Raw genomic sequence first — 27,400 nt, 5'->3', positions numbered from 1 at the left:
TGCTCACTAAATGTTGGCTATTATTATTTCTTATCGCCTAAAATTTTGAATAATGAATAGGCATCAGGTTTACAAAATATAAAATCATTATTTAAAGACACACGCAAGAGCTTGGACTTCAGCAGCAGACTGCATTAGTTCAAATTCTGGTTCTACCACTTGGCCAAGATATCTTTCTTCTAGGGGCTTTGTTTTCCTTTGCAGAAAAAGACAATAATACCTACCTCATAAGGCTGTTGGCGGGCTTAAATGAGATAATCCGTGTAAAATTTAGCACTGTACTCGCGCGTGGTGAAGGTTCAAGTGTTTAAGGCCATTATAATAACTGTCATTCTGTCCTATAAGCGTAACTGTGATTCTGTCTATAACATTTTTCAGCACTGTCACACTGATTTAAATTCCTGGAGGTCACAGGGCAGAGCTTTCAGAACGCACATTGGCCAACGCGCTGTTAGGCCAGCACACTATGGAATTCCCCCACCGCCTCGTCTTCTAGCGACACAGTCCCTCCAGAAGCTACTGTCGTTACGAAAACAAACAAACAAACAAAAAAACACCTAGAGGACCAACCCTGAATAAGACTAACGAGCCACAGAACCGCGGCTGCGCCAAGCCCGAGGCGCTCTACTTGCACCTGCGCAGTCGCTGTAGGTAGGGCGTGGCAGTCTCGGACCTTCCTCCCTTTTTTGCCTTTACGCGCCGTCAGGGCGGAAAGTCTCGCGAGACATGTGAGTTCTCGCGGGAACTACATTCAAAAAGCCCTGGCGCTTAACCGAGAGCTTGCTGAGTGAATGGGCCGGTGTCTGCGGTGCGGTGGCGTTAACGTCGAGAATCTGAGCGCGGCGAGCTGCAGCAGCAGGGGAAGGGGTGAGGAGAGAGGTAGGGGCAAGGTACCTGGATGGAAGTGCGTGTGAAGAGGGAAGCTGGGGAGCGGCATGGAGAGGACTACTGGGGAGGGGAGAGCAGGGCCTAAGGAAACTGGGGGCCTGGGTCTCCGCCCAGGCTTTCAGCTGGAACAGCTTCTTCGGCGGAACTCAGTTCTTATAAACCAGGTTCCGAGCCGGTCTCAATATTCCGTTGGGCCGCTTCAACGCTCCCGAGGATTCTGCGTAGATACGGAAAGCCGGGTCCGCTGCCTGGGCCTCCGGAGGATAACAAACACTAGATCTGCGCTGTCCAGTACGACAGCCAATAGCCCCATTTGGCAATCCGAAGACTACACCAAAAAGTAACCTCATTAATAATCTTTATAATGACTACATGTTGAAATGATCATCTTTTGGATGTATTGGGTTAAATAACGTATTGTTAAAGTGAGTTTCGCCAGTATTTACTTTTTTTTAAAATGTGGCACCTAGAAAATTAAAAATCTACATGGCTTGTTCGCATTATATTTCTACTGGACAGCGCTGCCTCATACAGTTACGTGTTGGATTTTGTCCTAGTTGCTTTTTACTCATTTGTTGGTTTAATCTTCTAAAAAAAAAACCCTTTAGGTAGATGTTATTGTCCTTGTTTTACGGATGACAAAACAAGACATTGGGTAAGTTGTCCAAGTTGATGCAGCCATTGAGTAGTGAAAGTGGGGTAAGAACTCAAGCAGCCTGATTCTCTGAGCTCCCTGTCTCCTAAATGCTTTGTATATGCTACGTTTCTGAGAGGCAGAACAGAAAAGTGGTTAGGAGCACCAGGCTATGGAACTAGATCCTGTTCCCATCTCATTTAGCCACTTACTACCTGATAACCCTGGGTAAGTTACTTGACGTTTCTGTGCCTCAGTTTGTACATATGTAAAATGGGGGTGAAAGCCTTTTATTTCATATAGTTGTTGAGAGGATTAAATAAGATAATGTTTGCAAAGTACCGAGCACAATGTTTGGCACATTTTTGCTGTGCTTGTTATTCAACCCTGGCTACCTTTCTCCGCAGATTGATAGGTTAATTCTTACACATTCATTACATCTGTTGAAAAGTCACTTCCTCAGGGAAATCTTTCTTGTCCATATTCCCCCTGACCCTGTCCTCACCCCACTACCCAGATTAAGACAGCTGCCCTTTGTTATAGTCTCAGCACCATATACCTCTCTCTCTTGCACTTATCACACTTGTAACTTTACGTATCAGTTATTTGATTTAATGCCTTTCCACTAATAGACTGTAAGATTCAGGAAGGCGGGGATATTGTCTAGTTTGGGGATCACATTGTATCCTCAGCAGTAGCACAGTACCTGACACAAAATAGGAATTCCAGCAAATCTTTGGAATGAATGAGAGCTAATTTTTTGGCTGCCTTGGACATTGCTGGTTGGGATGTCTTGAGGCTAGCTCTGTTTTTTCTTTGGTAAATATTGATGACAGTAGTACTTAGTTCAGGTCCATTAAGAGAATTAAATGTGATAGTGCATTTGAAGCACTCTGCCTGGCAAATGGCAAATCCTTAGCAAATATAAATTATTATTAACAATTAGTGCAACAATTAGTGGCTGGCCCCATCATGTACAGGCTTTGGAAAGTTCTTGCATTTTAGAGCAGTGACAGGCAGCCCTGGATAACATAGGATACCTTGTTTTTCCCCCTGCTTCTAAAATCCTGTATTTCTTCCTTCATCTTCATTCTCAAAGATTTTGCTTCCTAATTTACTGATAAATTGAAGACATTAGAAGGGCACTTAGGCTGACTCCCAACACTATATCTACCTGCTTATCAGTGTACCCATATGCTTTCCTTTACTTTAGATGAAACATTTATGTTCCTGTCCAAAAATCAGACCCTGCACATTCATCACTCCAGTAGTTCTCCATGTTTCTATATCGTTATTTTTCCTTCTCTCCTGGATCTATCCCATGTCATACAAGCATGCTGTTATTTTTTTCTTAATTTTTTTTTTTTTTTTTTTGTGGTACGCAGGCCTCTCACTGTTGTGGCCTCTCCCGTTGCGGAGCACAGGCTCCGGACACGCAGGCTCAGCGGCCATGGCTCACGGGCCCAGCCGCTCCGTGGCATGTGGGATCTTCCCGGACGGGGGCACGAACCTGTGTGCCTTGCATCAGCAGGCGGATTCTCAACCACTGCGCCACCAGGGAAGCCCTTAAAATTTTTTTTAAAATTATTTTTTCTTAAAAAATTTTTTGTCTTAAAAAAAAAACCCCAAAAACTTGATCTTACTTTCTCTCTAGCTACTGCTCCATTTATCTGCTCTTCTTTGCAGCAAAACTATGCTTGCTGTCTACTATTCTCCTACCATTCTTTCCAATTCACTCCAATCAGGCCCACATCTCCCCATCAAAACTACTCTTAGGGTCATCTCCTAATTGACCTCCATTAATTCAAATCCATTGGCCAGTTCTCAGTTTTCACCTTATTTAACTTAGCGTTTGGTGCAGTTGACCTTCTGCCTCCTTAGTACATTTTTGTTTATTGACTTCTAGGACAACACATGCTCTTCATTTTCCTCCCACCTCACTGGTCATGCTTGAGTATACTTTACGGTCTTCTTTCCCACCTCATAACAGGGCTCCAACCTTTGTCCTCTTCTCTTTAATTATGCTCATACTTTGGTGATAACAAAGCTCATGTATTTATGCTAATAACTCCCAAATTTATATCTCCAGCCCATACCCTTCTCCTACTTTTATAGCCATTGCTTACTTGACATATTTCATGTTTTAAAACTTAAACCTCTTATTTTCTCTCCCAAACAGTCTTTACCCACAGTTTTTGATGCCTCAACTATCGGCAAATCTATTCTACTAGTTGCTTAGCCAGAAGCTTTGGAGGCATTTAAAAATTCTCTTTCACACATCCCACATTTCCATTTGTCAGAAAATCACGTTGGCTTTCCCTTCAAAATATATGCTAGATCTGACCATTTCTCGTCACCTCCTATGGCAGCCACTCTGGTGTGAGCGGTCATCCCACCTGATCTTCTGCTTCCAACTTGCTTCCCTCCAAACTGTTCAGCGTATCAGCCAAAATGATCCTTCTAAATGTATCATATCTCTACTCCAGACTTTGCAGTGATGCCCCATTTCACCCAGAGTAGAAAGCTAAAGCCTTTATTTACAATGGCCTGATCTCCATATTCTCCTCTGTTATCTCCTCTGACCTATATATACTCTATCTTGTTCATTCTTTGGACTTCCTTCAACTGTAGTGCTACACCTCTACTTGGAACATGACTTCCCTAAATAGTACATGGCTAATTCTCTTATCCTCTGCAAGGCTTTGCTCAGAAGTCACCTGAGGGGCTCCCCATTCAACACATTTTAAATTTTATCCTAGTTAGGATACACCCACCTCTTCCAAGCTTACTTACCCTGTTTTATTTTTTTTTCCATTTCCACTTTCTAGTGCATTTAGTTATTATATTATTATTGCTTGTCTTCTCCTACTGGAGGGTAAGTTTTATGAAAGCAGAGCCTTTTTTGGGGTCCGCTTGACCACTTGATGTATCTGAAGTGCCCAGAATGGAGCTCGGCACATAGGCATTCAAGAAGTATGTGTTGAAGGAAATGACTACATTGACTGGAGACATGGGAGAATAACTTAATAATGGCTTGTTGCTCTTTGAAGGCAAAGCTGAGTTTAAGCCTGGCCTAAGAGCCTGGAACCAATTTGGAAAGGATGATGAGTGAGGTTGAGTTAAAGTGGAATGTTTCTATATATAATGTTTAAGTCTTTGCTTGAAAATCTAGAATGAGATTGTTCTTTAATTACTCTGAACATGGTGCCTGTTTTGCATGCTTTGTTATGAATAACTAGGAAAATGCTAGTGAGTCTGTTTTCAATAAAGCACATTTAATGTGTTCAGGAAGTTAACACTGTTGTGAAAAATTGTGGACAGGCTAGTCCTTACCTTATGAATCTTATTCAAAGCCATCTTTTTATATTTTAAGTAGCATTTATGCTACTATAAAGTTTTTTGGCTTCTTTTATTGTTCTCTTAACTTGGTTACCTGTATAGTGATATAATTATGAGACCATCCTACCTTAGCATTTAAGGAAGCTTAGCACACAATAACTGAATGGTTTCCTGATAGTGCATCCCTTAGAAGCAAAATTAAATGTATTCATCTTTTTTTTTATTTGGTCTAAAATCGGGTAACAAAATAGTCAGACCTGGCTCTTAGAACAAGAATGCAAATTTGACCATTTAAAAGTCAGGAAGAAAATCTTTAATGCTGTGTTTTTATATAGCAGTGGTATTGAATATATACATACACACACAACACACAAACACACACATATCTTTTATTATTGATATGGAGTTTTTTGTTTAAGCTTAAGTACTTTTATTTCCTCTATTTACAATAGACAGGAAAAAATCATGGAGGCAGATATAATAGCAGATCTTCGATGCAAGCTCAAAGAAGTTGAAGAAGAGCGACTAAAAGCTGCACAGTATGGTTTACAACTAGTGGAGAGCCAGAACGAGTTGCAGAATCAATTGGATAAATGTCGTAATGAAATGATGACCATGACTGAGGTAGGACACTATATTCCTCTGTTTACAAAGATGTGCTTAGCTACTGAAGATCTGTGTTGTCCAGCAATTATTAATATTATTTTTATTTTCTGAGGATTTTAGGCCTAGTTCCCACCCATCCCCATTAAAAGGAAATGAACTAAATGAATTTCTAATATTTTTTCTGACTCAGTGTGTTCTGAGTTTAAAAAATAAGTTATTTTCACTCCCTTTACTACATACTGAATTTTAGACTTTGCTTTGTCTGCACTCTTCCTAGGTGACCTCACTTGTTTCATAGTTTTTGGTAACATCTAAATGCCCCATGATTGTTACACCAAGTCCTTAGTTCTCCCCTAAAGTTTAGAATTTTGTATTCAATTGCCCACTAATGGGCATCTCAGACTTAACATAAACAGAATAGTTAATTCCCTGCCCACTAACCAAACATGCTCTTGCAAAATTCTTTACCTTACTTAGTAAATGTAATAACGTTCATCCAGTTACTTGAGCCAGAAATCTAGGAGTTTTACTCAATATCTTTCTGTCCCTTATTTCTAGTATTTAATCCATTAGTAAGCTCTAAGAACTTGACCTACAAAATATCTATACCACTGCCACTCTAGTTCAGACCACCGTCATCTCTCCCTTAGATTACTACTGTAGCCTTTTGACTAGGTTGCCTGCTTCCTGCATTTGCCATTCACACCATTCATTCTTCACACATCAGCCAAGTGGTCATTGAAAAATATACAAAAGATCATGTCACAGCCCTGCTGAAAGCAAAGAGCAGCTTCCAGTTTTATTTACAACAAAATCCGAGCTCCTTACCTGGATTTGTATATCCCCATGTGATCTGACCTCTTTCAACCTTTGACCTCATCTCAAACTACTTTCCTTTGTTCTTAGCTATACTAGTCCTGCCTTATGGGCCTTACAGGAGCTGTTGCCTCCATCTGAGTGGTTCATCCCCCACTGTCATGAGAGACATGACATGAGAGGGAATTTTGTCTGTCTTGTTCACAGCTGTATCCCTAATATTTGGCATATATTTATTGAAAGAATGAATAAGTCAGTTTTATTTAATAAATGCTCAGTATTGTATTTAAACTTTGATCTCAAAGTTTAAATATATCAGGAAAAAAAAACTAATGGCAACCCTTTTTAAAAATTTTCTCGTATTAAATCTAGTTTTATTTATGTTATTTTTTAAAGCTTGTTGAAGAAGTTTGTACTAATGCCCTTTTTATCTTTAAACTTTCTTGACAGTAAGCAAAAGCCCTCTTAAATACTACTTTTGTCTTAGCACTGTATTCATCTGAGTGGTGTTATGAACATTTATGAACATTTTTCAGATGACTACATTCTGAAAGTGAGAGCTAATTCAGTATTTCTGTTTATACCTTGTCCACTATTTCTTCATTTTACTCAGAGCTACAAGTAGAGCATATTATTATCAAACCAAATAGTTCTCACTAGGAAAACTTAAATGCTATTAATTTTTTTTTTTTTTTTCCTAGCAGAGAGCACTTGACTCATTGACAGCCTTAGAGCACTTTTTACTTCGTTGGCAGGACATAGAAGCAATTACCATATCCCTAGCATGAACGTTAATATAGTCTCAAAATACCTCTAGGGTTAACATTAATACTAACTACAGTTATTTCAGATTTAACATGTGGTTGTTACTTAGAAAGCAGCAAATATGTGAAACAGGAATGATTCAGCTGAAGGTGAAAACTGCTTATGTGTGATGGCTTTAAGTTATTTTTATGTAATTGAATTATAATTGAATCTCTTTTCAGAATTATGAACAAGAAAAATATACACTTCAGAGAGAAGTTGAGCTCAAGAGTCGAATGTTAGAAAGTTTGAGCTCTGAATGTGAAGCTATTAAACAACAACAAAAAATGCACCTGGAGAAATTAGAAGAACAGCTGAGCAGAAGCCATGGGCAGGAAGTGAATGAACTAAAAAATAAGGTTTGGATATCTCTGTGTTTTAGAACAAAAATATTTCATGCTTATGCAACCATGTGTAAACTTTAGGTGATAGAAGATTTTCTTAGTAACATCTATGCAAAACAGCTGAGATTAAGGGCTCCATCATTTTAATATTAGGAGTGGGAACACTGAGAAACAATAGTTCACCTAAGAGACTTGTATAAATAACATTCTATTAATTAAATAGGATTATTTAATTTTAGCAACTGAGTATTTGTTAGGGAGTTTTAGTTTAGTGGTCAGCATAACCTCCTTGCTTAGAGTGCTTAGTATGCTAGTCCCTTTTCAGAAAGACTAGTTCCCTAACCTTCACTGCAACTAGTGGCACACTTTATAATTCCACAAAAGAAGCCAATAGTTTTTGGTAAATTAATGTACATTAGAGTTGATACTTTATAGTTTGTTTATTGAAGATAAACTAATACATATGATCCACTTCTTACACAATTCCATAAGGGAGGTACCATTATTATCTCCATATAACAGATGAGAAAACCAATGTTTAAACAGATTGAGTAAAGTTGGATAAGATTATAGAGCGAGAAATTAGCAGTCAAAATTTGCACTGAGGCTGTCTGATATCAAAGCCTGTTTCACTGTGTTTCATGTACCATCTTTTAAGATGTTTATATATACCTGTACCACCTATACTGTTAATTAATTCTCATTAAATTGACTCCCTTTTTAAATGTTTTCTCATTTTAAGTAATGGTATCAATGAAATATATTTGAGCTGGTTATGTTTTGTCCTAATATGCAGTCAAAGATAACTATCAAAATATGCTTTCATGTAATACTTAGAATCATCTTGCATACCACTCTGACAAATAATAATTCAGCTTCTCTGAAGTTTCTCTGAGTTAAGACACCAATAACTGTTAATGATGCTGTTTTTTTTTCCTGGATATTATTTTCAGTTTAGCAGTAATTTTCATTACCTAAACAAAAAAGAGTAATGTAGGAAATATTCAGAGTCTGAAGTAAAGCCAGTTATAGAGATGGCTTTTTGGTGGAGTAAAGACTAAATAATTCAAAAAAATATTTTCAGTCTTATTGATGTTCTCAAATTACTTGTGCCAATAATTTGGAGTTTTATTTGCTATCTTTCTTTCACTTATTTCTCATATTTAATCCATCAACAAGTTCTCAGAACTTGAGCTATGAAATACCCATCTCTGCTATAACACTGCAGTCCAGCTCACCATCGTCTCTCCCCTACTATCCAGGCAGCCTGCTTCCATCATTGCTGTCATACCACTTATTCTTCACACGGCAGCCAAAGTGGCCAGGAATCCAGACCTACTCTGATTACTTGTATGGATTATTTATATGCTTATAAAACAAGGCATGTCACTGTCTGTTAAAAGATGCCTAGCCTTGGCCAAATAGGAAACCCCAATCATCTCACCATACAATAAGTTTGGGTCATTCAGTGATGTTTTTCAGAAGAATGTCCACATTTCAACATAGATCAATCAGCTGAAATTTTTATTTCACATGATGAAAATAGAAAAGGGAAAAGAAATTATGCTAGAAGCCTCTTATTTTTTAAATAGAAAACAAATACCAGGATATATTCTAAGAATGTTGAGACCCTATTGAAGAGAATTCAATATAGATGATAATGAGAACCCTGGACATCAAGCAAAAGCTTTCTATTGATAACAAACCATTCAGTGAGTGTTAAGTGTGGTGCCACATGTTTTACCCACCCAATCTCAGTTGAGAGCCTCACAGTAACGCAGTGATGGTAGGTACGATCACTTAACAGTTTTACATTTGAGGAATGTAAGTGAGACAGGTTAAACCTAGGCCTGACCCTAAAGCTTCACCCTTCTGCTATAAGTTTGTTCCCTTTAAACAGGCATACCTCAGAGATACTTCAGAGTCAGTTCCAGACCACCACAAAAAAGTGAATATCACAGTAAAGTAAGTCACATGAATTTTTTAGTTTCCAAAGTAGTCTATTGAAGTGTGCGATAGCATTCGGTCTAAAAACAACAATGTATATACCTTAATTTTAAAATATTTTATGGTTAAAAATGCTAACCATCTGAGACTTCAGTGAGTCATAATCTTTTTCTGGTGGAGGGTGTTGCCTCCATGTTGATGGCTGCTGACTGATCAGGGTGGTGGTTGCTGAAGATTGTGGTAACTGAGGCAATTTCTTAAAATAAGACAACAATGAAGTTTGCTGCATCAGTTGACTCTTCCTTTCATGAGCGATTTCTCTATAGCATCAATGCCGTTTGCTAGCATTTTATCCACACTAGAACTTCTTTAAAAATTGGAGTCAGTTGTCTCAAACCCTGCCGCTACTTTATCAACTAAGTTTATGTTATATTCTGTATCATTTGTTGTCATATCAACAATCTTCACAGCATCTTCACCAAGAGCAGATTCCATCTCAAGAAACCACTTTCTTTGCTCATCCATAAGAAGCAACTCCTCATCCATTAACATTTTATCATGAGATTGCCGCAATTCAGTCACATCTTCAGGTTCCACTTCTAATTCTAGTTCTCTTGTTATTTCCACTATATCTGCAGTTACTCCTTCACGGAAGTCTCGAACCCCTCAAAGTCATCCATGAGGGTTGGATTTAACTTCTTACAAGTTCTTGTTAATTTTGATATGTTGACCTCTTTCCATGAATCACAAATGTTCTTAATGGGTTCTAGAATGGTGAATCCTTTCCAGAAAGTTTTCAATTGACTTTGCCCAGATCCATCAGAGGAATCACTATCTTAGATAGCTATAGTCTTATAAAATGTATTTAAGTAATAAGAATTGAGAGTCAAAATTACTCCTTGATCCATAGGCTGCAGAATGGATGTGTGTTACCAGGCATGAAAACAATATGAATCTCGTTGTACATCTTGCTTGGGTGACCAGGTGGATTTTCAGTGAGCAGTACTATTTTGAAAGGAATCTTTTTTCTGAGCAGTAAGTCTCGACAGTAGACTTAACATATTCAGTAAACCATGTTGTAAACAGATGTGCTGTCAGCCAGGCTTTATTGTTGCATTTATAGAGCACAGACAGAGTAGATTTAATATAATTCTTAAGGCGCCTAGGATTTTCAGAATGGTCAGTGAGCATTGGCTTCAACTTAAAGTCACCAGCTGCATTAGCCCCTAGCAAGAGAGTCAGCCTGTCCTTTGAAGCCAGGCACTGACTTTTCCTCTCGAGCTATGGAAGTTCTGGATGACATCTTCTTCCACTGGAAGGCTGTTTTGTGTACATTGAAAATCTATTGTTTGGTGTAGCCACTTTCAGTGATTATCTTAGCTAGATCTTCCGGATAACTTGCTGCAGCTTCTAAATCAGCACTTCCTGCTTCACCTTGCACTTTTTTTTTTTATGTTATGGAGACAGCCTGTTTCATGAACCACCTTCTGCTGGCTTCAAATTTTTCTTCTGAAGCTTTCTCCCCTCTCTCAGCCATCATAGAATTGAGGAGAGTTTGGATTAGGCTTTGGCTTAAGGGAATGTTGTGGCTGTTTTCATCTATCTAGACGTCTGAAATTTTCTCCATATCAGCAGTTAGACTCTTTAGCTTCCTTATCATTTGTGTGTCCACTGGAGTAGCACTTTTAACTTCCTTGAAGAACTTTTCCTTTGCACTCACAGCTTGGCTAACTGTTTGGTGCAGGAGGCCTAACTTTCAGCCTGTCTCAGCTTTTGACATGCCTTCCTCACTAAGCATAATCATTTCTAGCTTTTGATTTAAAGTGAGAGATATGAACACTGAGAGGCCATTGTTAAGGTTAGTAATTGGCCTAATTTTGAGTTGTGTCTTGAATAGGGAGGCCCTAGGAGAGGGAGAGAGATAGGAATGACCATTCATTCGGTAGAGCAGTCAGAGCACACACAACATTTATCGATTAAGTTCACCCTCTTATATGAGTGTGGTTTGTGATGCCCCAAAATAATTACAATAATAACATCAAAGATCACTGATCACCATAACAAATATAATAGTAATGAAAAAGTTGGAAAGATTATGAGAATTTCCAAAATAAGGCACAAAGACAGGAAGTGAGCAAATGCTGTTGGAAAAATCGCTTGGTAGACTCGGCTTGGCTCAGGGTTGCCACAAACCTTCCATTTGTTAAAAAAAAAAAGCAATATCTGGGAAGTGCAATTAAGCAAAATGCAATAAGACAGGGTATGCCTGTATTCTTAGTGTTCCAAGATTTGGAACTATGTAACATTTTGGGAAAAGGAGTTAAATAGTCTTGTTCAGCTTGACTACTTTCCAAAATAGTTATCCTGCAGATACCAGAACAATTTGTATTGCAATTGTATGTTCTGATGACCTTCACTACCTTTTGATTTATAGATTGTGATTTTTTTTTTACCTTAGTTAGAAAAACTGAAAGCCGAACTAGATGAAGCTAGGCTTAGTGAAAAGCAGCTGAAGCACAAAGTGGATCATCAGAAGGAACTCCTTTCTTGCAAATCAGAGGAAATGAGAATAATGTCTGAACGTGCACACGAAAGCATCTCTTCAGAGATGCTGGCTCTTCAAATTGAGCTAACTGAAATGGAAAGTATGAAGGTAATTTTTATGGCATGTGTATTCTGGAGTTTTCTTTTTTTCCCTTGTATATTTTTCATGTTTTTGTAATAATCCTTATGAGCTAGTTTTAAGGCTGAAATATTTTTTGGCCTAACTTTGATCTAACTAATTAAAAAATGTTTTACAGAATTTTTATTTTTTTAATTTTTTAAAATAAATTTATTTATTTTTAATTTTTGGCTGCATTGGATCTTTGTTGCTGCACCTGGGCTTTCTCTAGTTCTCTACTGTTTGTTGAGGTGCACAGGCTTCTCATTGCGGTGGCTTCTCTTGTTGCAGGCTCTAGGCGCGTGGGCTTCAGTAGTTGTGGCTCGCGGGCTCAGTAGTTGTGGCTCGCGGGCTCTAGAGCGCAGGCTCACTAGCTGTGACGCACGGGTTTAGTTGCTCCACGGCATGTGGGATCTTCCCGGACCAGGGCTCGAACCCCTGTCCCCTGCATTGGCAGGTGGATTCTTAACCACTGCGCCACCAGGGCAGCCTTACAGGATTTTTAGATGGATTACTTCAAATATAGTAAAGCTTTAGGTTACATGATTATGTAAGGCAGACTTTACTTTTAGATTAATAAAACTTCTGGAAGAATTTAGACATTTATCCTGATCCTAGTTTGTGTCATAAAAGCCCAATATAAAAAGTTGGTAGCATGGAAGTTGATATGTATATGAGTATAATTTTTTAAAAATTTTATTATGCACCTTATAACCTTTGACTATTTCTTAGTTTTAGTTTTGGGTGTGAACCACTGCTGATAGATAAACTGAACAGCTGCTAAATGAAGGATTACTCAAGAGAGTTTCTTCTTTTTCCATTCCTGTTGAATAGACCACCCTCAAAGAAGAAGTGAACGAACTACAGTACAGACAAGAACAACTAGAACTTCTTAATACTAATTTAATGCGCCAGGTAGACCGGCTTAAAGAAGAAAAAGAAGAGCGAGAGAAAGAAGCAGTTTCTTACTATAATGCCTTAGAGGTGTTGTGATTACAGTAACATCATCTTTTCCAATTTATAATAAATTGTTTTCTTGCTAATCTAATCTCTATTAGCTAAATTGTTTTCTTTTGAACTTAGAAAGCTCGTGTAGCAAATCAAGATCTTCAGGTGCAGCTAGACCAGGCACTCCAGCAAGCCTTGGACCCTAACAGTAAAGGCAACTCTTTGTTTTCAGAGGTACTTAAAATATTCCATTGATTAAATTGGCATTTCACTTAATAAAAGCATAATTAAACATGTTAATATTTTCTAGGTGGAAGATCGAAGGGCAGCAATGGAACGTCAGCTTATCAGCATGAAAGTCAAGTATCAGTCACTAAAGAAGCAAAATGCATTTAATAGAGAACAGATGCAAAGAATGAAGGTACAGAATTATTATGATCAAAGATTTATTAAACCTATTTTGAATCAGCATTACATGTACAAATATATCAAAGAAGGCATCTTTTCCTTCAAGGAATATACTTACATAATTATTTCTAGAACTGCATGATTTTAGAAAAAACTTTTTAATTGAATGAAAGATCCCTTTTATATTTTATTTTAAAAAATTAATTCTGTGTAGATTTAGTAGTGGTATTTTTAGCATCCATTGATTGATTGAGTTTTTAATTGTTACTCACTAGCCTTGCCAGAGAAATTGAGCTTTTAATTGTTACTCACTAGCCTTGCCATTAGCTCTTTCTTTGTAGAGTGGGAAAAAACAAGTATTAAAAAGTTTTTCTTTCCTACTGTTGGCCTAGTTTCTTTCTGAGGATAGCCCTAAGGTTCCTACTTCAACTAAAACTAGCTCTCTCACAAATCTTCAATTCTCCCACAAAGGCTTAGTTAAAGACTGAAATTTGAATTTCCTTTCCTTGTAGTTTCTCAAGTCAAGCATATAATCCCTTCTGATTTTAAGGGTTTGTTGGGCGTCATTTCAGTCAAACAGCTGGTAACAGAAAAACGTGCTGAAGTTAGAAAGATTCCAGTATTGTACCAATCCTTAGACTCCTGATCCCTGACCTGTTGTGCCTAACTCTCCTGAGGTGGTAACTAGAAGTCTGTAAGGCTTCCCGCCTCTTTTTCAGGATGATGAGATTCACCAAAGAAATAGGAAAGGTCAATGATTAAACTTTGGCATTAGATGAACTTGGGATTGAATCCTAGTCTGTCACTTGTTAGTTGTGTGACCTTGAGCAAGTATTTTTATTTTGCAGAGCATCAGTCACCTCATCTGTAAAATAGAGATGATACAACTTGACTCTTAGAGTTGTCCTGGAGTTAAATGAAGTGCTGACTTAAACAATAGTTGTGGCTTTTATTTCTAAGGATTTTAACTGTGCCATCTGGCTTACTGAGGCTCTCCCCTATCTGGGAATTGTTTCTTTGTAAATTTTCTCATATTTTCTCTTTCTTTTCTTTTTGTATTTGTTGGGCTACTGTTATTAATCTCTGAATGTTCCCGTGATACCCCAGACTGTCTTTAGACACAGGTAGCATTCTGAATCTTCTGAGGCTAAATGTGTCTAGCCTCCAGTTTGAAGCAGGAACAAAGAGTGGTCCTTAAAAATGTTAAAACTCACCTTTCTCTCTTACTTGTAACCATAGCTAAAACTTTGTATCATTGCTCGCTTTACCCAAAAATGTATTTAAATTAATTGACATTTTTTAAGAACTACAGAAATTTCCAAAGGCAGAAAGGATTGCTAGGTTTAGATTTTAGTTAATTTCCTTCTGATTGCTGTGTAACTCCAAGTTTAGGTGGAGTCATAATAAGGTAAGTTGATTGCTGCTCTTACAAAATAAATTTATACTTGTATTAAAGGTTGCTTCAGTATCCTTAGATTGCCTTTTACCTTTGCTTTCCATCCTTGTTCTTTGTGAATCGAACATTTGTGAATGTGAGTAGCTTAATAATTTCCCCCCTTAATACTACTGAAGTTAATCAAAATTTTTGAGAAACTGCTTCAGACCCTTAATGAGAGTGCATATGATGAGTACAGCACAGCATTTGGCCAGGCTCATTTACTGCGTAAGTGATGTGCTTCCAGACCACAGCCATGCAGCTCAATTATGTTTCACAGAAGTACAAATAATTGTTATGGACTTCAACTATCACTCATAAGTAGTCTAAATAAGTACTAAAGAGTTATGTCTAACTAGATTATTGGTATAAAATGTTTTCAAATTTTTCTAGTCTAGTATTAGACTAGAAATAGCTAATTAGTTTAGCTTCCAAAATGAGGTCAAAGTAATATAGTATAAAATATGAACTGTATCGAAAATATGTTTATCAGACTTTTCCTCTCCCCCACTCAATTTTTATGGGAGGAGGGATTTTTTTTTTCTAGTTACAAATCGCCACATTGCTACAAATGAAAGGGTCTCAAGCTGAATTTGAACAGCAAGAACGGTTACTTGCCATGCTGGAGCAGAAGAATGGGGAAATTAAACATCTCTTAGGTGAAATTAGGAATCTGGAGAAATTTAAGGTATGTATAAACACCTTTAAAAAACACAGCCAAATTTTGGTTTGAGTATCTTAATCCTTCTAACTTGAACGAGTTTCTTTATTATGTAATTAACGTATAATTTCCGTTGAGATTTACCAATATTTAATGTTTTCTTCTAGTTTCTTTATGCTTTTCATATCTGTTGCTGTTGTAAATTGTAACTCAGTTATACTCAGAGTGCCCATATCTTTAGTGTACATACATATCTTTAGTGTATACATATGTATACATACATAGTTTACATACATATACCCCCTTATAATTACTCCCCAGCTCACGATATAGAATACTTCCAGCACTCCAGAGCAGCACTGTCATGTCCCTTTTAAGTGAGTCCTCCCACCTTCTAACTTTGTATCAGCTTTACATGTACAGATACTCTTGAACTTCGTATAAATGGAATCATTCATTACATACTCTTTTGCTTCTGTCTTCCACTCAACATTCTGTCAGTGAGATTTGTTCCTCCTGTTGAGTGTTACCAGTAATTGATTCTTCTTCGGTGCTCTCCACCTCTGTTTTTTAATGGATGCATAGTAATACTTTTGTCACATTGTCCAATATTATGTGGCAACTGGAATTCATAGAGGTCTTTAATACGCTATTTAAAATTTTTTGAAATAAATTCAAAGTCCCAGAAAAGTCATGAAATTATTTCTATACACCCTTCTCCCAGATTCCCCAATTATCAATTTCGCCACATCTGCTTTTTTATTTTCTCTCTCTCATGTGTGTACATTTTTATCTTAAACATTTGAGAGTAAGTTGCAAACCAGATACCCCTTAACCCTTATGTTGTACCTCAGTGTTGAAGCTTATCATTTTACATAACCGTAGTATTGATACAATGATCAAAATCAGGAAGCTAACATTGATATGTAGTTTTGGCTAAGTTGCCTTTTATATTTTACCAATTACCACTAATGTCCTTCTTGGAAAACAAAAATACCCAAATGCTTTCCTTTCTAGGGTCCAATCTGTGATCATTGTCTTTTTTTTTTTTTTTTTTTTTGCGGTACGTGGGCCTCTCACTGTTGTGGCCTCTCCCGTTGCGGAGCGCAGGCTCAGTGGCCATGGCTCACGGGCCCAGCCGCTCCACGGCATGTGGGATCTTCCCAGACCGGGGCACGAACCCGTGTCCCCTGTATTGGCAAGCCGACTCTCAACCACTGCGCCACCAGGGAAGCCCCATATGTTGTCTTTAATTGCCAAGTCTCTTTAGTCTCCCTTAACCTGGAACAATTCTGTAGGCTTTCTTTAACTTTTATGACCTTGACATTTTTGAAGAGTACAGCCGTTTGCTTTGTAGATTTTCTCTCATTTTAGGGTGTGTGTGATATAATTAGATTCAGGCTATGTATTTTTGATGGAAAACTACAGGAGTATTATTATACCCTTCTCAATGTGTACATCAGGTGGCACATAATGTCTGTTTGTACCGTAACTGGTTATATTAACCTTGATTGGTTGTGGTTATGCCAGCAGGTTTCTCCAGTGTACGGTTATGATTCTTCCCTTTGTAATTAATAAATATCTTGGGGGGAGTTACTTATACCAAGTATATATCTGTTTTTCCTTATACTTGAACATCCATTGATGATTCTTGCCTGAAACAGGTTCTGTGATGATTGCCAAATGATCATTTCATCATTCCTTCTACATTTATTAGTTAGAAGAATAATAAAGGGATTGAAAAGAACTTTCCTCCTCGTTTATTTATTTATTGATATCATATAGCCTCATGAATTCTTATTTTATTCTATGGATTGTAGTCTGTAACTTCTTTATTTACTCTGATCGCCCAGATTTGGCCAGCAGGAATACTTCCTTACTCTGGCACAACAAGATATTCCTAGCTCACCTGCCCCAGCCTTGGAATCAGCATTTCTGCAAGGAGCACGGGTTCCTTTAAGTGGACAATGGCACTTAGAAACCAAGAAATGGGCACTAGATGTGCTTATTGCTACTGGAATGTCATCACTTCTAGACCCTTTTAGCAGACAGAACTAGAAGTCTGTGTGCGTATATTTAGTGTATTTATGTATGTGTTATATGCATATTTATGAATGTTTTGTGTGAATAGGTTTGTGTGAGTATATGTATTTATATATATATATACACATAAGAAAACCTTGATTTCATACTTAATAACTCCAGTTTGAATCTGATACCACAGGCTTCATTGCCTACCCCATTTTATCCACCAGTGAAAAACCTGGCGGTTATTGTCCTCAATATATTTGCTTATTTACTCATTCTTAGAATACATATATTGATAGTTTCAGAATTACCCTACTCACTGAAGTTCAGGATTTGTTTGTAGTTCTTTTTGTTTTTAGCCTGAGGGTATATAGTCAAAATACTGTGTTCAAAAGTTAACTTGGGTTTTTTTTTCCCCCTCCTCCCTTACTCCTCTTTGGTATGAGTGTGTTATGCATCTGAAATACAGTTAGGTTTGTTTGTTTCTGTTTCTATTTTGTTTTGTTGCCCTCCATCCATCCTTGTTGAATTTATGTATATACTTTTTTCCATGTGAAACATTAACAAGGTTCTAAAAGAACTATAAAGAAGATACACTCAGAGACATATCTGTCTGCCCATCCCTCCTATGCTGTTTCCACCCCACCCCTTTAGGTAGCCAATTTCATTTGTTTCTGATTTACTCATGCTGTTTCTTTTTGCAAAAAGAGCAGCTTTATATAGGCTTTATTTTCTCCCTTTTTTTTTTTTGGACAAAATGTAGCAATAACACAGATAGTCTTTTATACTTTCCTTTTTTTCATTTAACTTTAACCTGGAAATCACTTCATCTCAGTTTAGAGAGACTTCCTAATTCTTATTAACAGCAACAAAGAATTCCATTGTATGGATTCTCATACATTCTCCTGTTTCTGGGTATTTAGATTATTTCCATTATTTTGCAGTTATATACAGTGCTATATATACAGTGCTACAAAGTACATTTTGCATAGATTTGCATTTCCTTATTGTTGTAGATGTATCATCAGGGATAATTCCTACAGTGCAATTGCTGGGTAAAAAGTAAATTAATAGTTTTGTTAGATGTTCCCAAACTCCTCCACATGGCTTGTACCAATTTAGATTCCCGCTGGCAATAATGTATCATAGTGCATATCATTGTTTTATAGATGTATTTATTTGCCTGTGTGTATAGAGGACTTAACACGTTTTCTTGTAGTATTTGTACAGTTTCACTTTTTACATTTAGAGATCTGATCTCTACTGAATTTTATTCTCGTGTATAGTGTGAGATATAAGTTGAGTTTTATCTTTTCCAAATAACTAGCCAGTTGTCCCAGCATCATTTATTAAGAAGTCAATCTTGGTGGCAGTGATTTGTTTATTTATTTACTTTATTTATTTATTTACTGGCTGCATTGGGTCTTCGTTGCTGCACGCGGGCTTTCTCTAGTTGCGGCGAGCAGGGGCTACTCTTCGTTGCAGTGTCCAGGCTTCTCATTGTGGCTTCTCTTGTTGCAGAGCATGGGCTCTAGGCATGCGGGACTCAGTAGTTGCAGCACATGGGCCCTAGAGCTCGCAGGCTTCAGTAGCTGTGGTGAGTGGGCTCAGTATTTACAGTGCATGGGATCTAGGGCATGCAGGTTCAGTAGTGGCTCGCGGGGTCTAGAACACAGGCTAAGTAGTTGTGGCACATGGGCTTAGTTGCTCCACAGCATGTGGGATCTTCCCAGACCAGGGATCAAACCTATGTCACCTGCATTGGCAGGCAGATTCTTAGCCACTGTGCCACCAGGGAAGTTCCTGTGGCAGTGATTTAATATGACACCTATACCATATATCAAATATCCATTTATGCTTGAGTCTATTTCTGGATTTTCCATTCTATTCCACTGGCCTACTTCTCTGCACATCAGACTCATGCTTTTAATTTTAGAGGTTTTATAGTATGTTTTGTCTGGTAAGGCTATTCTCCCACCATAGCTTTTCTTTCTCAGCATTTTTCCTGGCTATTCTTTCATGTTTGTTTTTCCCTATGGACATCTTGTCTAGCTCCAAAAAAAATTTGTTGGCATTTTTATTAGGATTGCATTGAATTTATAAATTAACTTAGGGAGCACAGATATCTTCTCACTAAAGAATTAATTAAAGTTTACAAATGACAAATTTTGTAAACATTAATAACCTTTTAGGCATTCTAAATTGTAGCTGTTAGTGTATCATAAAATTTTAAGTTTATATAACTTTCTTTCTCTTGTAAGAACTGTTGAAAGGACTGCAATTTTGGTTAAATTTGCAAAACATCTCTTGGCAGGTGTATGTGGCTCACTAGTGGACTCTGCACTATACTTTGACAATTACAGCTTTAAATTAGGGGCTTTTACCTGCAATCTCTGAAATTGTTTACACGTTTTTAAGCAGAGTTACATTTTTTTTTTCCCCTAGAGAAATTGTACAGAGATTCCATCAGAATCTCAGAAGAGTGGGCACCAAAAATAACTGTAAGGATCTCCACTCTTTTTTATATTTTTGTAATTTATGGCTTTGTCATAAAGGCCAGAACTAAACCCTGTGAGTATTTGTTTCTTCCATTTTAAAAGCCAGAAGAGAGAAACCAGAGGGAGGATACAGGTGTACTTAGAACCATAGGCTTTGGAGACAGATCTGCATTCAGATTCTCTCTTCTCAGTTTACTTGCCTGTAGCATTGTGAGCCAGTTCCCTCATCTGTAGGAGAGGAATGCTCATTCTTGTACCTACTTCAGAAGGTAAATGAGTTAAGTGGATAGTGCTTAGCACAGTGTCTGCCATATGATAAGCATTCAATAAGTGGTAGCTGATACTATTATTAATAAACCTATGCTAACCTAATTTGTTACTTATTTTAAGTAATAAGAATTGTTTTCTTTAGAGTTTATATGAAAGTATGGAATCTAAGCCTTCAGCCAACTCTGTTGCTCTGGAAGATGACACCTATTACACAGATTTACTTCAAATAAAGCTTGAAAACTTAAAGTAAGTGTTGGGGGCCTGGGAAGACAGAGACTTTTTTGACTTGCTTATAATAAGTGGTTATAGTTTCGTTTTTAAATTGCCAAAAGAAAATTCCAGAAAGGAATGGCAACACAAATACCTCTGTGTAGCAAATGAGATTTATTCAAGATATAATTAGTGCTGGTTATTGAAGAAAAATACTTTCAATGAATAATGAAATGTTTTTAGTTCTTTATGTTTTTCATAAAGCTTTTCAGATTAGTAAGTAAAAAAGAACTTTAAAGTAGAAAATGTTCTTATAGTCTAAATTTTTAAAGAATAAATATCATGTAGCTTAAAACTTAAAGGAATTTATTTATACATGCGTAAATGTGGAAAATATGCCCCCCTTTGTTCATTTCCTTTGAAATGAGATTGTTTTTCTAATTTGAAACTGCTATTGTTAAATATAAAAAAGCTTACTTTGCTTATTGTTTCTTTGTTACTAAAAACCCAGGGAAATACATTTTACTAAGAGTTCAAATATATAATATAGTAAATAATTTGTAGTAACTATTACACTTGCTTATTGTGTTATTTTAATATTCCTTGGTTCTCTTTTTTTTTTTTTATTAATATAGCAAAGAGAATGAAAGCACTAAAGGTGAATTGTCCATCCAGCGAATGAAAGCATTATTTGAGAGCCAGCGGGCTCTGGATATTGAGCGAAAACTTTTTTTGAATGAAAGGTGCCTCCAGCTTTCCCAAAGTGAAAATATGAAACTGAGAGCTAAACTAGATGAGTTAAAACTGAAGTATGAACCTGAAGGTATGTATGTCTCATATTTTGTCTTTTCTATCACGAGAAGCTCTGAGAGATCATATCATTTTTTTTTCCTTGCTACAGCTTTATGCACATCATATTACAAACTAATTTGTGGCTATGTATCTGTATTTAATAAATTTATTGCTACAAAATGTGTAGGAAAATTCAAAGAAACTGGGTACTAGATGTGCATGAATATAATGGGTATTCTTTTTGGATATCTGTATAGTAGAACCTTGACATTTGAGACTTTTCCATTTAAGATTGCAGCATCTTACATAATACCAAAGAGTTCAGTTTTGTTGAGGCAACTGATGTTTGAGAGCTATATTAGTTAATACTAATGTTTATAGAAAACTTAAAATAATGGAGACTTAAACAAGATAGGTATTTATTCCTCTCCCTGATAAAAGTCTGGAGGGGGCATTCTAAGACTGATCAATGTCAGGATCTAGGCTTCTTTTGCATTGTTCATCAACATATATCTCCTTGAGCAGAATTTAGTTACATGGCCTTACCTGCCTATAGGAGTAGCAGAGAAATTCAGCCTTGATTCTCAGGGTCCATGTTCCCAACTAAATCTTTGGGATTCTATTAAGGAATAGCAGAACGGATATTAGAGGACAACTATCAAGTGTAATCACTGAGATAGGAAATAGCCTAAGCATGTAGGCTCTGCATATGATACATTTTAAAAAGTGATTTTACATTATGTAAATTAAAAAATAAAAGGCCCAAAATAAAAGAGTCTAAGAATGTGATGGTTCTTAGACCAAAAAAAAAGTTCTGTTACATGTTTTAGGTTATAGATTTTTCAGCCCCTATACTGTTCACATGCCTACAACTTTCTCTTCATTATTATTTCAGTGACTGAAGTGATTCTCAACAATAGTGGGGAGGTTGTCAGCAATAATAAGGATTCTTTATAGTTTAAAAAAGCTTCTTTTTCCCTTATCCTTTCTCCCTTCCCTGATTAATAGCCTGTCCTGATTAAGAATTATCCATTTCAAATTTCAAAGGTCTGCTGTGAACTGAATACAGCAAGCAGGAGGAAGTATAATGAATCTAGATGGTGTGGATTTCAAAGGAGCAGTGCTAGAGAAAGGGAAAATACTGATTTAAAAACAATAGTGATACCAACAGGAACACCAGCCCCACATTCAACCATGGTTTCTCCAACCTCACCAATATTTTGATATTGAAAATGAAATACACATTGGTATGGGGGTACAGAAAAGGTATTAGAACAGTTAATTCTGTGACTGTGTATATGGACCCGCATAAGGGATGGAATGATGTTATGTTAATCCTTATAAGACACGGTATTGAGTCTTCACTCAATGGGTGCTTTTAATCCCCATTTTACAGGTAAAGAAAACAAAGCTCACGCCTTAGATTAAATGTGAATGCATATAGCACATTAACACGGTGCTTTACACTTAGTAGTTGCTCAATAAATGATGACTATTATTATTCAAGGTTTAAAAAAAGAAAGAATACAAAGCTCAGAGAGGTTAAGGACTTTCCCAAGGTCACCCAGCTGCAGAGTGTTGTTAGCACTAGGATTAGTACCTGGATTCCTTGACTCTTCGCCACTATATCCTTCCTGATTTCCATGGTGAGATCTTATGAAGCCCCATGCAACTTTTATCATAACCCTAGAAGAGAACATTTAAGTGTTCATTCCTAGAGAGTCAAATATATTGAGATCCTAAGGAAAAATTTATAGCCAGATAACCTCGAAAAGATATAGTTACTGGAATCCATGAAAAAGAAAGGATTAAAGACAATGTATTTCAGTAAGGAGATGAATGGGTTTTAAAGGAATGGAAGTGGGAAAAAAGGAAAGGAAAAAAATACATTTATAACTAGTTTTACCTTATGTTGATTGTGTGTTTGATTTATTGACTAGGTCTATTTTTAATTGGTTTTTTTCTCAGAGAAAATTGAAGTGCCTGTACTCAAAAAGAGGCGTGAGGTACTTCCTGTGGATATAACCACCCCTAACGATGTATGTACCACCAGTGCTGTTGAGGAAGAAGTTTATAGATTACCACCTAAGAAAGAGGAGGTACAGTCCTGTCCTAACAATTTAGAAGATAACTTGCAATTGGAAAAGACAGTTTCTGTAAGCACATCAGGAGTCATTCTGTCTCCTTACAAAAATCTGTCCGTGGGTCCTCAGCCAAGGAAGGAAAAGAAATGTGTGAAACTTATAGGAGTTCCAGCTGAGTCGGAAGCCTTAAGTGAAAGAAGTGGAAACACCCCTAACTCTCCCAGGTCAGTGTCCTCTTTCCTTCAAGGCAGTGAGCAGCCTTCTCCATCTCTTCTCTATCGCTGCATGAACTGCACTATCTGTTTCTTTATCTATTTTCTTAGTATTGCATGCAGTATAATTCCCCAATTTCATCTGCCTACCTTCCGATTTTCTAAAACTTTAAGAAAGACTAAAATGATTACAGGGGAAAAGGACTCCTGAATAAGGGAATTGTTTTAAAAAGTAACACTTTTCTATGTCATGAGGCAGAAATACTGCAGTCTAGTACCTCTTTGAATGTTTTGTTGGTTTGAATAAATGTACAGTTTTATTTTTTTCCTGGTTCAAGAGTTGCCGTGAAAAAAAATTAACTTATATCCTAAAAGGGCCTTCCATTAGTCTAAGAAATTTCAGCCTTCCAAAAAACTGTTAGGTGAAATGTTTTATGGCTTTCGAAATTGTTTATCCTAAGCCTTCAAGAATGTGCTTTAATACCTATTCTGACATTATAAAATATCAAAGGTAATTCATTTTCAATTTACACCCAAACTTCAAAGCCTCTAGTTTCTGCATAATTGAGTTTGTGACTAAAAGAGGAAGTGTCAGACGTGCGTCTGTAGGAATTAATGTTTTAAGGACCTTATCCTTCAAAAAAAAAATTAAAATAACAGAAGGCAGAAGGTAAGAGAAGTGAGTGGAAGGAAAAGGTAGGTACAGTGGCTGAGGTTAGGGTGGTATAAGAAACACGTTCTTGGGCTTCCCTGGTGGCTCAGTGGTTGAGAGTCCGCCTGCCAATGCAGGCGACACGGGTTCATGCCCCGGTCCGGGAAGATCCCACATGCCGCGAAGCGGCTGGACCCGTTCATGGCCCATTGGCCATGAGTCATGGCTGCTGAGCCTGCGCGTCCAGAGCCTGTGCTCCGCAACGGGAGAGGCCACAACAGCAAGAGGCCCGCGTACCGCAGGTGTGTGTGGCAGGACCAAGAATGGGCAAAAAAGAAGTGAATGTGGAAAATGGAGAAGGTAAAAAAAGATGATAAAAGATGAAGGATGTCTTTATGCAGTGGAATGAAAAATGTAATTAAAATAAATAGACATTCTAAAAATTAAGCATATTGATGTGAAAATAGTTAGCTTGGATTGTCTGCTATGAAAGGAGATCTTTAAGGTACTCCCAGGGTCAGTCTTTGACGGAGGGGTACAGAATAAGACATTTTACTAGTATGCATTCGAATTGAAATGGTAAGACATAGCCCACCTTATGTAAAAGGGCTTTCTTGTATGTTTTATCTGATTTGTTTTCAAGTCTTCCGTGCTACTAAACAGTATTCAACAAAGAAAGCACTTCAACAATATTGCAGTTATTAGAATTAGTCATAGGAGTAATGTATTACTCCATTTCTTGAAATTTTATGTAATCACATTATAACCCATAAGTCACATAAAATCAAAGCTTAATATTCTCAAGGAAGAAGCAGCTTTAAATGAATGATATCTGATACACACATGGTTTCGAGTAGTTCTGAAGTGAATTCAACAGGTTATGCTTGTATATATGTGATTCACTGTGTATGTGTGTTTTGACCATTGTATATTCCTGGAGGTGAATTTCCAGAAATGATCAGTGCAAACCTTACTATCTACGTTGTCTTCATTTCTTCTTCTTTTTTTGCTTGATAAAAATTATTTAAGCAAATGTATTTAGCTACTTGTTTGACTCAAGTAGCATGTTGGAATTTTTTTGTCTTGCTAAACAAAAACAAATAAAATAACAAAACATTTGTTTTTGTGTGTGTGTGTGTCCATCTGCTAACTTTAGATGTTTCCAACCTTTTGCTCTCTGCATGCTTAACTTAGACACACAATCCTATGGTAATATTGTAATAATAAATACGGCTTTTATTGGGAACTTCACTATTGCATGCTTTATAAATTTAATTGATGCTCTTGTTATAAAATATCCTTATAGGCACTTTAAAATATCTCTTCACTTTTTTTTCTTAAATTATTATTTTGCTAGTTGAAATTCAATTTGAGTTTTTTTAAGGAGATAAATAGACGTCTATTCATGCAGCCCAGGATTCCTTGTTAATTTTTATCTTGCGTTTGCCTTTTGTAAGACATGTTAACATTAAAATACTGCTCTAGCATTAAAATTTTTTTTGTTAGTTGTGTTTATCATGATAGGCACCCTCATTATATTTTAATTCTTTAATTTAGGCCTTGCCATGGCTTTTTATTCAACCTTAAAGACATTTCTTTAGACATCTGAAAAATTAAGTCTATTGATATAAAAAGGTTCTTTTAGTGCAGCAGTGACTTAGTTTTTTTAATGGTATTGAAGTCAACTATAATTTTTCTCCTTATATACCTAAAAAAAAAAAGAATCACCATGTCTCATTAAGAGGTCCATTATACTGGTGGATTGTTTCTTCTTTAATTTTTCCTAACCACATTTGAATTCAGAGTGGATGCTTTAATGCCTGTAGGTTAGCTGCTGAATCAAGGCTTCAAACAGAAGTTAAAGAAGAGAAAGAAACTGCAAGCAAATTGGAAAAGGCAACCTGTAAGAAATCACACCCTATTGTATACGTGTCCTCCAAATCAACTCCAGAGACCCAGTGCCCTCAGCAGTAAAGACTTAATAAGAGTAAGGTACCACTTGCCCAAAAGATTGCTCTGGAGGTTAGTTAAGATTGTCTTTATCTGAAGTATACCATCTTGTAGCTTATTTCCTTCTACTCATTGTGCCAGGAACTGGCACTTTCATGCTCCTTTCACCAAACATTCAAAATGTGGTTGTGATTCTAACCAGGAGAGTTCCCTAAGTGATGAACTATGAATCACAGTGAAGAAACCATTAGCTGAAGGAAAGTGTTATTACAAATTTATTGGTTACATTGTATATAGATTTTTAAAGTACCTTCAGAGCCATATATATTTGAAAAGAGAACACATTAACTATTATATTTTTCTATGTACATTTTTATGAACGTAGTTTTTCACTGTGTTGTGAAAATAGAAAACTTGGTTTAAAAATATATATTATATTGTAACTAGATTTTGTCAGCGTGTAAAGCACATATGTTCATCTTTGTATTCATATACATGATTTAAATTTTGTCTCAATTACATGAAAAAAATAATTTTGAAATTTAAAATAAAACTGCTATAATTTATCCCCTTTTTGTTTTTTTACTCTGTATAGATAATAGCATGTTATCAAAGGGAATAAAGGAAGAAAAAAGAAACTTCAGGGATTCTTAATTCCCTGGTACATATAATTTTTATATATATATATATATATATATATATATATATACACACACAGACACACACACAATATATATTTTCAATTCTAAACTTTACAAATAAAGACTTTTTCCTGTAAATGATTATAGCCTTGTCTATAACTTAATTTCATGTATACATTAAGTGGGTGTCTTGGAAGTTTATTTTAAGGAACTGCATTTTGTATAAATAGGGAGGCTGACAAGTCCAAAATCTACAGAGTGGGCTGGCAGGCTGTAGACCCAAAGAAGAGCTGACGGCACAGTTCAAGTCCAAAAGCTGTCTGCTACAAAAGATTCCCTTGTTCAGGGGAGGTCAGCCTTTTGTTTTATCCAGGGCTTCAACTAATTGCATGCGTAGGCCCACCCACATTCTGGAGGGAAATCTGCTTTACTCAAAGTCCACAGCTTTAAATGTTAATCTCATCCAAAAGAACTCACAGAAACATCTAGAATGATGTTTGACAACATATCTAGGTTTTGTGGCTTAGCCAAGTTGACACATACTTAACCATTAACAGTGGGTTAATTAGAT

The 27,400-nt window shown here is 36.7% G+C and overlaps 2 protein-coding genes across 4 annotated transcripts in view; both read left to right on the top strand.

The window, feature by feature from the left end:
- Nucleotides 1–655, top strand: part of LOC132422370 (dipeptidase 2-like) — a 66,253-nt gene extending 65,598 nt beyond the window's left edge. The window contains 1 exon segment of the mRNA XM_060007146.1: nt 497–655. Coding sequence (XP_059863129.1) covers nt 497–655 — 159 coding nt within the window.
- Nucleotides 656–796: 141 nt separating this feature from the next.
- SPDL1 (spindle apparatus coiled-coil protein 1) lies at nt 797–26,739 on the top strand. 3 transcript variants are annotated; one of them, XM_060006806.1, is made up of 13 exons: nt 957–1,228; nt 1,497–1,543; nt 5,314–5,485; nt 7,270–7,446; nt 11,837–12,031; nt 12,875–13,024; nt 13,124–13,222; nt 13,299–13,409; nt 15,379–15,519; nt 20,431–20,534; nt 21,134–21,321; nt 23,259–23,598; nt 26,065–26,739. In XM_060006806.1, the coding sequence occupies exons 2-13, from the start codon at nt 1,524–1,526 to the stop codon at nt 26,210–26,212; spliced, it is 1,845 nt and encodes a 614-aa protein (XP_059862789.1). In that variant the 5' UTR covers nt 957–1,228; nt 1,497–1,523; the 3' UTR covers nt 26,213–26,739. The 3 variants fall into 3 exon arrangements, with proteins under 3 accessions (XP_059862788.1, XP_059862789.1, XP_059862787.1); XM_060006804.1 differs by lacking the exon at nt 26,065–26,739 and having other exon boundaries at nt 23,259–23,797; XM_060006805.1 differs by lacking the exons at nt 957–1,228; nt 1,497–1,543; nt 26,065–26,739 and adding an exon at nt 797–879 and having other exon boundaries at nt 23,259–23,797.
- The last annotated feature ends 661 nt before the right edge of the window (nt 26,740–27,400 follow it).

Source organism: Delphinus delphis, chromosome 3 (assembly GCF_949987515.2).
Source record: "Delphinus delphis chromosome 3, mDelDel1.2, whole genome shotgun sequence".
NCBI lineage: Eukaryota > Metazoa > Chordata > Mammalia > Artiodactyla > Delphinidae > Delphinus > Delphinus delphis.
The sequence above is the reverse complement of the archived record's forward strand: the minus strand, read 5'-3'. Positions and strand labels throughout refer to the sequence as shown.

Coding starts and splice junctions, on each gene's coding strand:
- SPDL1 (XM_060006804.1), top strand. CDS start 1,524: ATGACAAAACAAGACATTGG. Junction 1,544..5,313: donor ATGACAAAACAAGACATTGG/GTAAGTTGTCCA, acceptor TATTTACAATAG/ACAGGAAAAAATCATGGAGG. Junction 15,520..20,430: donor GGAATCTGGAGAAATTTAAG/GTATGTATAAAC, acceptor TGTTTTCTTTAG/AGTTTATATGAAAGTATGGA.